This window comes from Narcine bancroftii, chromosome 2, assembly GCF_036971445.1.
Source record: "Narcine bancroftii isolate sNarBan1 chromosome 2, sNarBan1.hap1, whole genome shotgun sequence".
Lineage (NCBI taxonomy): Eukaryota > Metazoa > Chordata > Chondrichthyes > Torpediniformes > Narcinidae > Narcine > Narcine bancroftii.
Genome location: NC_091470.1, coordinates 316,874,215 through 316,886,554, shown reverse-complemented (window position 1 = coordinate 316,886,554; position 12,340 = coordinate 316,874,215). Strand labels below are relative to the sequence as shown.

At 39.0% G+C, this 12,340-nt stretch overlaps 1 protein-coding gene across 2 annotated transcripts in view; it reads right to left on the bottom strand.

Annotated features, from left to right (window-relative positions):
* Positions 1–269: 269 nt before the first annotated feature.
* The window catches only part of LOC138755558 (myosin regulatory light chain 2, smooth muscle minor isoform), a 21,420-nt gene continuing 9,349 nt past the window's right edge, over positions 270–12,340 (bottom strand). For both annotated transcript variants that reach the window (XM_069921757.1, XM_069921756.1), the window contains exons 2-4: positions 8,967–9,168; positions 8,371–8,532; positions 270–1,211 (exon numbers count right to left, since the gene is read on the bottom strand). In XM_069921757.1, the coding sequence (XP_069777858.1) occupies positions 1,039–1,211; positions 8,371–8,532; positions 8,967–9,150 (519 nt within the window). In that variant the 5' untranslated portion in view covers positions 9,151–9,168 and the 3' untranslated portion in view covers positions 270–1,038. The remainder of the gene's footprint in view (positions 1,212–8,370; positions 8,533–8,966; positions 9,169–12,340) is intronic.

Sequence of the window (12,340 nt, the reverse complement as noted above, 5' to 3'; positions counted from 1 at the left end):
GTCCCAGATCTTGTAAAGTCTTTTTCAAGTAACTTTTAAAAACTATGTTTATAAGCTGACAGTTACAGATCTTAACCAACGTGCAAGGACCTTAGTAATTTTACTTTACCAGTGATTACTATCAGAATTAATTCCAGCATCCTGACTGAGATCAAGCCAACTCTACTTCTTTGTTTGAGGGTTCTGTTGCACATTGCAATAGAAATGAGTTAATTTTAGACTGTCAGCAACCTTAAGAGTTCTACAATTTAAATAATTTCAACTCACAATTACGTCTTTTTTTCCTTTTATTTTCAAGTCAGATCTTTGACAAAGATACTCAAATCTGAATTGTAAGTACAATCAAGAACAAAGCAGAACAGTTGTACAACAATCTGCAATTACTCAGGACACTTGGTGCTACGCAAGATAATAGAACAATAGAAAATAATAAAATCTAAACATTAAATTGAAGTTTCATCCTTTGGATAATTTTTTCATAATACCAAGATAAAGCTTCTACTTTATAGCTTTTACAGTAATGAAGTATTGCAAGATACCAGACTGGATTAGAAGAATATTTTTCAGCAAATTTAGATTCAAGAATAGACATCCAACCCAAAACGACTGGTGTTCAAATTGCATATTGGGTGTTATCACCACCAGACCATGATTTCCAATACAAAAACTGTTCTTTTATAGGGAAAATCCTCATTAAGTTAGCCTAAGAGTTGTTTAAACTGAACACATTTTAATCGGACTATATATTGAATGTGATACATTTTCCCTTCCTTTTGGATGGCAAACCACACATGAAAATGACAAGTTAAAAAGATCGTAGATTTAAAAAAAACAGCATCAGGAATTCAGACAAGGCATTTCATTTGTGATTCATTTCTAATACTTTGTTCCCTGCCACTTATTCCAAATATGTGCAAAGGGTGCCAACATACTGGAAAAAATATAAATATGAAAAAAAGCAATAGTTTGGAAGGCATGCAGTATGTCCCAATAAGTGTACATTTTGCCATGTAAGAGAATGAATAGGGATTTTACATTTTAATCATCTTTGTCCTTAGCACCATGTTTCAGTATGCGTGTAAACTCAATATAGTTGAAATTGCTCTTGCTATCAATTGGTGCTTCCCGGAAAAGTTCATCAACTTCCTCATCAGTAAATCGATCCCCCATGGTTGTAAGCAGATCTCTCAGGTAGTCTTCCTGGATAAACCCTGGAAAAAAAATTTGCAGCAAATCAAAAACAAATCATTTTCCTTCAGAATAGCTTGCAAAATACCACTGAAGACACCCAAACATTATTAACCTTAGCTGCAACATTGAGTGCATAAATATTAACATACAACACGGTAACAGGCCCTTTTGGTTGAGCCAGTGCTGCCTAATTACACCCAATTGACCAACAACCCCAGTACATTTTGAATGGTGGAAGGAAACCGGAGTCCCCAGGTTAAACCCATGGAGAACATACAAACTCCTTACAGATAGCACAGAATTCATACCACAGTTCTATTGCTGGCACTGTAACAGCATTGCACTAACCATGGCACTCCTACTTTCTTCTGCAGAGGAGAAAAATTAAAGATATTCAGATTGCTTCTAGTAGCACATTTTGCAAAATTTGGAGTTGGAAAAGGGCACGGAATCCATACTCATTTCATCCTCCTATAATTAAGTATCTAAGAGGGCTGGAGCAAAATAATATTGTGACACCAAAAAAAAAATGAACAGAAGACTACAACAAAATTATCCAAGATTTACAAACATTCTTAATAGTTTCCAGATCTTGTATAACATACTTCCACTGAAACCAGATCCACTTGCCTTTTCAGTTCATGAGCAATTCTTTCAACATGGTTTGTATGCAGAATAACCGGTTTGAAACATAGTCAGCTGGTAATTTACTTATAGTCAAGTCAGAATCTTAGTAGTCCTGGCCTGTGCATTATTCTTGGCAGGAAAAATGTCAGGAATTCTGTACTCTGTGGAGATACTATTGCTTTTGGGTGTCTTCTCAATCTAGAAAAACTTCTTATGAGCGCAAGAGATTTTCCCCCATTAATGGGCTCAAAATACCTGCGGCAAGCCTATTTAAAACTTAATCCACAAACTTTTCATTCCACCTCTAAATAAAGAAATTTTAAAAATGTTCAACGTTCAAGGTGGGGTGCCTGGAAACCAGCTTATGGATAACTCATACATAACTGCCCTGAATACAAGAGACCATAATCCTAGTCCCTTTCAACGAGATCTGCTGTAAATTAAATAGGGATCTCGTAGATCATAACATAGTTCAGACCCTTCAACCTATGATGTTGTGTTGCCCAACATAAACCTATTCTGAAAGATGGGACCTTACAGGCGACTTTACGGGCAGCTCTGATGGGAATTATCAGTGCCTACTTCTAATGATGAAGGTACCGTGGAGGCCATTCTGGCTAGTAACATCACTGCCTGGTAGGAAGATGCCAATTCTCAGGACAAGAATAAACGTCAGAGGGTTGTTAACTTGGCCTGTGACATCACAGGCACCAGACAACTCCACAGAGGACATCTACACAAGGCAATGTCTGAAAACAAGCAGCCTCTCTCCTCAAAGACCCCCTCCACTCAGGCCACGCCACTTTCACTCTGCTACTATGGGAAAGAGGTACAAGAGCCTAAAGATGAGCACTCAGTGGCACAAGGACAGCTTCTTCCCCGCTGCCATCAGATTCCTGAAAAATCAATGAACAAAAGACACTGCCTTACTTTTCGTGCACTATTCTTTTTATATATAATGTTGCAAGAGGGTTATAATATGAACACTTGCACTATAATCCCGCCACAAAATTCCAAATTGCATGAGTTGTTCATGACAATAAATTCTGATTCTGTTCAATTATTCCCAGAATAAAACCCAGAAACACAAAAACCAAACTCAGCCAATAATATGGATGTGCAAACCTCAGAATCTGCGGTCTCCATGGGGCAGCGGGATATTTAAACAGTCGGTGCTCAGGCAAGAGTTTTAAACAGCCAGTGATCAGGGCATTTAAACTTTGCGGGAGTCGCAAAAAGCAGATGCTCAGTATATTTAAACAATGCAGGTGATTTAAAGGGAAGCACACAGACCATTTAACTACCAGCAGCTGACCCATGAGCCAGGTAAGGAAGACCCGGCCATGCAGGGTGGGGAAGAGGGGCTACAGATCAAACTGGAACACCAGGCCCTGAGATTTCCGCTCCCTATCATCCTCCTGGCCAATGTGCAATCCCAGGAGAACAAACTCGATGAACTCCAAGGCAGACTTCAACATCAGGTAGTCATCAAGGAACACAGCGTGATATGCTTTACAGAAACATGGCTAAAGGCAGACATTCTGGATACAGCGCTGCAGCTCAAGGGTTTCGCCCTCCATCGTGTTGACCGAACACCGGCATCTGGAAAAACCAGGGGAGGCGGTCTTTGTGTCATCATCAATTCATCATGGTACACAGACATGATGGTCATGCCCCAGTCCAGCTCCCCCAACCTGGAACATCTGGTGATCAAACGTCACACATTCCACCTGCTGAGGGAGTTCACTGCCATCATCCTGGTCGCAATGTACATTCTGCCCCAGGCTAACGCCAGGCTGGCACTGGAGGGATTAAACATTGTGATTAACAGACCACGAGACAGCATGTCCTGATGCCTTCTCGATCATTATAGATTTCAATCTGGCCAACCTGACAAACTACCACCAACGTCACATTTAAGAGCAGCCAACCAACACACTCAACCAACCCTACACCACCATGAAGAACACATAATGAACCATACCACTGACTGCATTTCAGCAAGTCTGATCAACTGGCTATACTTCTATTCCCGGAGTACAAGGAGAGACTGAAGTGGTGAAGATGGCAAAAGTATGGTCGAGGGAGGCGAAGGAGCGTTTGCAGAACTGCTTTAAATTGATAGACTGGAACACATTCAAGAGCTCATGTCACCAACTTCTTCAAGACCTGCGTGGATGAGTGTGTGCCCACGCGCACACACCAGGTGTTCCCCAACAAGATACCCTGGATGAATCAGAAGATTCACAACCTGCTGAGGGCAAGAACAAGGGCATTTAAGCCAGGATCAGGATCCTTACAAGTCCAGGTTCAATCTGCAGAAAGAGCTCTCAGAAGCATAGTTGTAATTCCGGACAAAGGAATTGCCAACTATGGCAGGGAGTGTAGGCCACAACAGCATACAAAGCGAGGGTGAACACTATAGATGACCATAATACTTCATTACCCATGAGCTGAGCACCTATGCCTGTTTTGAGAAAAACCCAACAGTTCCTACTAGTATCCCTGAAAAGGCTGAGGACCCTGTGATATCTGTCTCTGAGGGTGATGTCACAACATCATTCAAGAGGGTGAACTTTCGCAAGGCGTCAGGCTCTGACAGTGTACCTGGTAGGGTATCAAAAATCTGCGCCAACTAACTAGCCAGAGTGTACATGGACATTTTCAACCTCTCATTGCTGTAGTCAGAGGTTCCCACCTGCTTCAAAAGGGCATCGATCAGCCCTGTACCCAAGGAGTGTAAGCTGCCTCAATGACCATCGCCCAGTAGCACTAACATCATCTGTGATGAAATGCTTTGAAAGGTTGGTCATGGCCAGAATTAACATGTACCTTAGCAAAGATCTAGACCCACAGCAATTCACCTATCGTCACAATTTCTCCATAGCAGATGCAATCTTGTTGCCTCTCCACTCAGCTCTGGATCACCTTGAAAACAGCAATTCATACACATGGCTGTTCTTTATCGACTACAGCTCAGTCTTCAATACCATTATTCCCTCAGTGCTGGTCAAGAAGCTACAAACTCTAGGCCTCTGTAACCCCCACCTCTGCAACAGGATCCTGGACTTCCTCATCTGAAGACCACAGTCAGTACAAATTGGAAACAATATCTCCTCCTCACTGATTATCAACACAGGTGCACCCCAAGAATGCATGTTTAGCCCACTGCTTTACTCATTATGTACCCATGACTGCATGGCCAGACACAATTCCAATGCTATCTACAAGTTTGTTGATGACACCAGTTGTTGGCAGAATCACAAATGGCAATGAGGAAGTGTACAGGAGGTAGATAGATCAGCTTGTTGAATGGAGTAACGACAACAATCCTGCACTCAACGTCAGCAAAACCAAGGAGATAATTGTGAACTTCAGAAGTAAGTCAGGGGAACACAACCCAGTCCTCATCAAGGGCCTAGTGGAGAGGGTCCAGAACTTTAAATTCCCGAGTGTCATTATCTCAGAGGATCTGTCCTGAAGCTTCCATGTTGATGCAATCACAAAGAAGGCTTGCCAGCAGCTATACTCCGTGAGGTGTCTGAAGAGATCCGGTATGTGACCAAAAACTCTCGGAAACTTCTACAGGTGAACACTGGAGAGCATTCTGACTGGTTGCATGACTGCCTGGTATGGAGGTGCCAACTCTCAGGATAATAAACTCCAGAGGGTGGTTAACTCGGCCTGCAACATCATAGGCATCAGACTTCACTCCATCGAGGACATCTACATGAGCAGCCTCAATCCTCCCACCATCAAGGTCACACCCTCTTCACTCTGCTACCATTAGGAAAAATCTATAGGAGCCTAAAGACGAGCACTCAACGGCACAAGGACAACATCTGCCCAGCTGCCATCATATCCCTGAAAAAAAAAAATCGATGAACCAAAGACACTGCTTTATTTTTCCTGCGCTACTCTTTTTTTTATTTTTAGTGATGTTGTAAGATGGTTATAAGATGAATGTTTGCTCCATGATGCTGCAGCAAAAACCCCGAATTCCATGACAATAAAATTCTGATTCGATTCAACAAACAAAACCTCCCCTCCCTCACACCCACAACCTGAGTTTTCTAACCCTGGCAATGCATTCCAGGCACCCACTCCCTGTGTGCAAAACTTGCCCCTGACGTCTCCCCTAAACTTTCCTCCACTCACATTGTATGGATGTCCTCTGGTGTATGCTACTCTCACCCCAAGAGAAAAGTGCTGGTTGTCCACCCCATCTATGATTCTCAATCTTGTAGACCTCTATTAAATCACTGCTCATCCTCCTTTGCTCCAAAGAGAAAAGCCCTTGTGCCTCATAAAAATGTTCTCATCTCCAACCCAGTCAACATCCTGCTAAATCTCCTCTGCAATCTCTCCATATCTTCCACATCGTTCTTGTAAAGAAGTGACCAGAAATGAACACAATATTCCAAATGTGGTCGAACCATTTTTTTTTTTAAAAAGAGCTGCAACATTACCATACTACATTTGAACGCAATCCCACAAGGGCAGCACGCCACAAGCATTCTTAATTACCCATGAATCTGTGTGGCAACCTTGAAGGATCAATGGATTTGGTCTCCAAGGTACTGTTACGAGTCCGAGGACTCCAAAACCCAGCAGCAATAGAAATTCACCAAGACAATGGTTACTTAACAAAAATTGCTTTTCATTTTCTTTAAACATAAAAACAAGATCAAACTTTAACTTATTACTATTAACTTAACCCCCTACTAATTCTAACCGCATGTGTATGTCATGTGTATATGTTCAGGAAAGTTCTGTTTCACAGTCCAATCATTCACTTCCCCAAGTTCACCAGTATCAGTCAATTCTTATACTGTGCACAGAATTTAACATTTCTGAATCTTCATCAGGCTCTGGTGTTTAAAGTTAAATGGTTACCACTCAGGAAGGTTCTTATTGGTTTCAGAGAGAAGTTTATTGCTCGTTGGACACACACACAAACTGATTTCCTTCATTCAATCACTTCAGTGTCTTGCCAAAGAAACTTGCCCATGTTAACCTCTTCTTCCAGGTCACCAGAGAGTTCCTCTTGTTTCCCTTATATCAAGAGAAACACTCTAGCCACCCATTTCCTCTTGTAACGATTACAAGGGGTTTGAACAGGCTGGACTCAGGACTCACAACCAGTCTTTAAAATGGGGTTTTCCAACAAGCCTACCAGCTTGTCATTTTGCAGCCTCAAATGCTACTGTAGAACTGACTTCTGTCCTTCTCTCTGAGAGAATAATCCTTTTTGTTTTTTCCCCCCCTTTTTGCTTGTAAAAAACCAAATAACCTCTCCCATGACTCCAAATCAAATCTTTGAAAGATCTTATCAGTACTTGAGCCTGGACTCTGTTCCAATTTGCACCTCCTTTTGAAGTTCTTTCCAAAGCAATTCCATTGTTTCTGCAAAAAAAAATCACTCGGAGCCTCAACATCTAGTTTCAGCAAAGTGCTTGCATTTTAAATGTCTTTTGTGAAGTGACCTTCTACCAAACCTCCACAATCTGTCTCTTTTAAAGACATATTTATCCATATCCATAATTTAACCTATAACAGTACTGGTTCAAACACATTTAAAAACCCTGCCATTAACCATGTACTCTTCCTTTATGGCTGATCTCCAAAATTCACCACTTCACACTATCCGGATTGAACTCCATCTGCCACTTTTCCATCAAAGTCTGCATCCTGTCTATAAACTGCGGTAACCTACAACAATCTTACAACCATATAACACTATGGGATGACGCAAAGATAATTATCAAAGCCCTAGCAATCTCTTATATGGTCCTGTCCTAGGGATTTATCAATCTTAATGTTTTTTAAGAAGATCCAACATTTCTTTCTCATCTTCAACAAGCTCAAGCACACAAGCTTGTTCTATGCTGACTTTGCATTGCTTCCGTGTTCAAGACCTCCTTTGGCTCCAGGTACGTTGACTCTTTTATCCTTAAGTGGCCTTGCCTTCATTCTCATCATCCTTCTGTTCTTTTTATGTGCATAAAATGCATTAGGGGTTTCTTTAATTGTACTTGCTGAGGCCTTCTCGTGCTCCCTTTTAGCTCACCCATGTCCTTTCTTAAACTCCTTCCTTCTACCTCTTAAATAGCTGTCTCACCACTTTTGTCGACCAGTTCCCTTATCTACCATATTTTCCCTGTCTCAGCAGAACTAACCTATCCAGAACCCGGAGCAAGAGGTCCCTAAACATCCTTCTCATTGCCTACATGCTCCCCCCCCCCCACCAGAGAAAATCTGTTCCCAATTTACTCACCCCAGTTCTGCTTAATCCCATCTTAATTAGCCTTTCCCCAGTTATACACCTCTACTCCTATCTTTGTCCATAGCTATGCTGAAGGTCAGGGAATTGTGGTCACTATCACTGAAATGCTCCCCACTGAGATGTCTTGCCATCTCAGGTTTCTGACATCCCATATCTACTTCAAAGAGGTGCTTTAAAGGGAACTTGCAATTATAAAAGCAGAGGAATAAAAACAATACTGCCATTTATATAGAAAAGTACAAAAGGTCAAGGGTTTACTGCAATACCTGTCCCTTCTTCATCAAAGCAGGCAAATGCATTTCTGATTACATCTTCAGGATCTGTTCCATTCAGTTTTTCACCAAACATGGTCAAGAACATGGTGAAATTGATGGGCCCTGGGGCTTCATTCATCATTGCCTCTAGGTAGTCATCAGTTGGGTTTTTCCCTGTAAGAAATGTAGAATTTAAAGTTACATTGGAACTACAAAAAATGGTTCATCCATAATGGAAACCAATGAATTTGTATCTGGAGCGGACAACAAAAATCAGAAAGCTCAGTACAATTGAGCACGTTGGTAAAGTTGTATTAGACAAAGAGGCCAAGATTTCGTATCAGCTCTTAACTGATGACATGGACTCTTCCTGTTGGCCCATTTCAGTTAAAATTGATAAACTACAAGCTCCTGGAAGTATTACATTTGAGGCACAAGTTGGATGCAAAATTTAAAAGAAAAAAGGAGCTGAGAAATATGGCACATTTCACTAGGCTGACATGAACCAAATTCGCATTAGAAAATTAAGCAACTGATTACTGACAAATATAAAATGACAAAACAGAAACATCTGTTTAGTTTTTTTACAAAAAGAAAATTATAATTACCAAGAGAAGCCAGCATGTCATGCAAATCCTCTTTGTCAATAAATCCATCTCTATTCTGATCAATCATATTGAAGGCCTCCTTGAATTCCTGAATCTGTGACTGATCAAACATTGCAAATACATTGGAAGTTGCACGCTGAGGGCGCTTCTTGATGCTCTTTCCCTTGGCTTTTTTGCTCGACATGGTGACTAAGTATTTTATCTGGGGAAAAAAGTTGAGATTTCTGAAGGTCATTTACAAATCTCTGTACAACCCAAATATTTCCAAAGGACTCCATTTCAGACAGATCAATTCATTCAGAACAATTAAATCTAGATTTATTCTCAACCAAAGTGTCTGTATTTTTACACTGGATTCAAAATAATGGTGCAAGATTTCCAGCTTCCAATCAGTGACAAAATTTAACTCAGTTAGTCATAAAAATTGAATTTGCTTTTCTTTTTATACATTTTACTTCCTACATAAACAAACCAAACCTACCCATGAAAGTGTTTAGTGATAATGAACGAGAGTTCAAAATTCCAGCAACTCCAAAAATTAGAATATATATAGGACAACCTTAATGTGAATGATTAATCTAACAGACCACTACCGAGTCAGCAAGTCTCAAATTGGTATAGCATAAGCAGTATTCAGATGCTTCTAACATCAAAAGATCGATACATGTCCTTGAAAAAAAGTTGCTTGATATTCAATTACTATGACAGACAAAAAATGAGGGTTTCACAAGTTACAAAATAGGTATACTTAATTTCCCATTCATTGTTATAACGTTAATGACACTAATGTAAAATTTAGAGTTGTAGGGCGGGTGCACCACAAGAAACAGCATCCACCGACTCTTGATTTCATTTTAGGCAGAATACAAGAAGCATTCTTAACTTTGCTCCATAATTGCTTAATAGCAATACATCACCAGAAGCTTTTCCATCATTATCCTGTTCAGACCATGGCTATTAAGAAGTTTAACAGTCACAAGAATTGTTTTTAAAGTTTCTAAAACAAAGCAACTCTGTCACCATTGCAAGCAGCAATGTGTTATCAAATTTATGAAAGACACCTTCAAACCGTTGCATACCACCCCCCAAAAAAAATTGTAGGAAACTTTGCCTGTCAAACTCCAGAGGAGCACTTGCAGAATATATCCAGGCAGATTTCAAACCATATTTGCTTTTGTACAGGGACAATTACTATGCTTAATAAATGCTCATTTAAAAAAAACCAAAACTAATTCATCTGCTTTGTGACATTGAACATCAGTGTATTGATTTTTAACTTAAGACTGTGTAGAGAGAAGGACATTTGGTTATAGCAAACAACAATTCAAGCACATTCTATATTTGTACTTCATTTGTTCAAATGTTAATAAATAATTTCCCAAAAAACAATTCTCTATTCTTTTAATTCTTTTTCTCTCCCATTCTCTAAAGGAAAGGTTATCTATTGTAAAAAGGGATTAGCTGATTTTGTGTCAATAATAATTTTGGTAATCCCTTTCATAATAGATAACCTTTAGAGAATGGGAGAGAAAAGTGATCAAAAGAATAGAAAATTGTTTTTTGGGAAATAATTTATTATCTTTCGAACAAATGAAGTACAAATATAGTATAACTCATGGTACAACGTTTACATACCACCAACTGAAAACCTACTTAAAGGACAAATTGGGAAGCAGGGTGAGGTTACCAGAAAGAAGCCACTTTGAATATGTGATTACAGACACAACGATAATTAAAAGATTTATAACATGTACATCAAACTGCAAGAGAAAGAGAACGAATAAATAAGCTGTAAACCCAAACAAAAGTGGGAACAAGATCTAAACATAAAGATAAAAAATGAAAAATGGGAAAAGCTATGCTCCGGAACTATGAGAAATACAATAAACATGAGGTTATGCATGATACAATATAATTGGTTACACAGGCTAGATATCACTCCCCAAAAGTTAAATAAATGGGACCCAACAGTATCAGATAGATGTTTTCATTGTAAGAAGGAAATGGGAACAACAGTACATGCAAATTTGGGCATGTGAGAAAGTGAAAAAGTTTTGGGAAGATCTAAATCAGGTATTAAATAAAATCAGAAAAAACAACATACCAAAAAATCCAGAGATCTTTCATCTAAGTAATATAAGAAGTAAAGAACTCGACCTCAAATTGGATGAAGCACAAAAAAGATTTATTATGATAGCCTTAGCAAAAAAATGTATAATGTCAACCGGGAAATCAGAAGAGAGCCTGAGAATACAGCAATGGTACATAGAAATGAATAAATGTATTCCATTGGAAAAAATAACATACAATTTAAAAAATAAAGTCACAGTATTCAAACAAATTTGGGAACCGTACATGGAACACAACAGAGAGGGCCTACCTCAGACCTCCACCCCCTAAAATGATAGAATGAGAAGAAGACGAAATGAATTGACCCAGTGTGTAAAAGTAGATGACACAATTTTCTTGTTTATTTTTTATTGTGTGATGACATTGTTTAATGGGTTTATTGTATTGTGGTTAGGAAGGAGGGAGGGAAGGGAGGGGGGGAAAGGGGAGAAAATGACACTGTGTATATTCAAGAGGGAAATGTTTATGTGTATTTTGGTTAATATAGTTCATTGTGTGAAAAATTTTAAAAAATAATTTTAGTATTTGGTAATTTGTTTTTTTCCTTTCCATGTGAATCTTCTTCCATATATTGAGTAAATGATGCAATACTGATGAGCTTTTATATCGTACCAGCTTTTCATCCCACTTATAAAGTATATGTTCTGGTACCTTCTCCCCTATTTTATCTAGCTCTATCTTAGTCTAATCTGGTTTTTCCCTTGTCTGATAAAAAAAATCTGATAAATACCTTAATTGTGCTGCTCTATAATAATTTTTAAAGTTTGGTAACTGCAAACCACCTTGGTTGTACCTCTCTGTTAATTTATCTAACGCTACCCTTGGTTTCCCCCCCTTTCCACAAGAATTTCCTTATCATTCTCTTTAGTTCATTAAAGAATTTCTCTGTTAAAGGAATTGGTAACGATTGAAATAAGTATTGTATCCTTGGGAAGACATTCATTTTAATGCAATTTACCCTCCCTATCAACGTTAGCAGTAATTCTTTGCAATGTTCTAAGTCTTCCTGCAATTTCTTTATTAGTGGCTGATAATTTAATTTGTACAGGTGGCTTAAATTATTATCTAACCTAATGCCAAGGTATCGGATTGCTTGTGTTTGCCACTTAAATGGTGATTCTTTTTTTAAATTCTGTATAATCCGCATTACTCATTGGCATCACTTCACTTTTATTTGCGTTGATCTTGTACCCCGATATTTCTTCATATTCCTTCGATTTCTTATGTTGTTCTTCTATTGATAT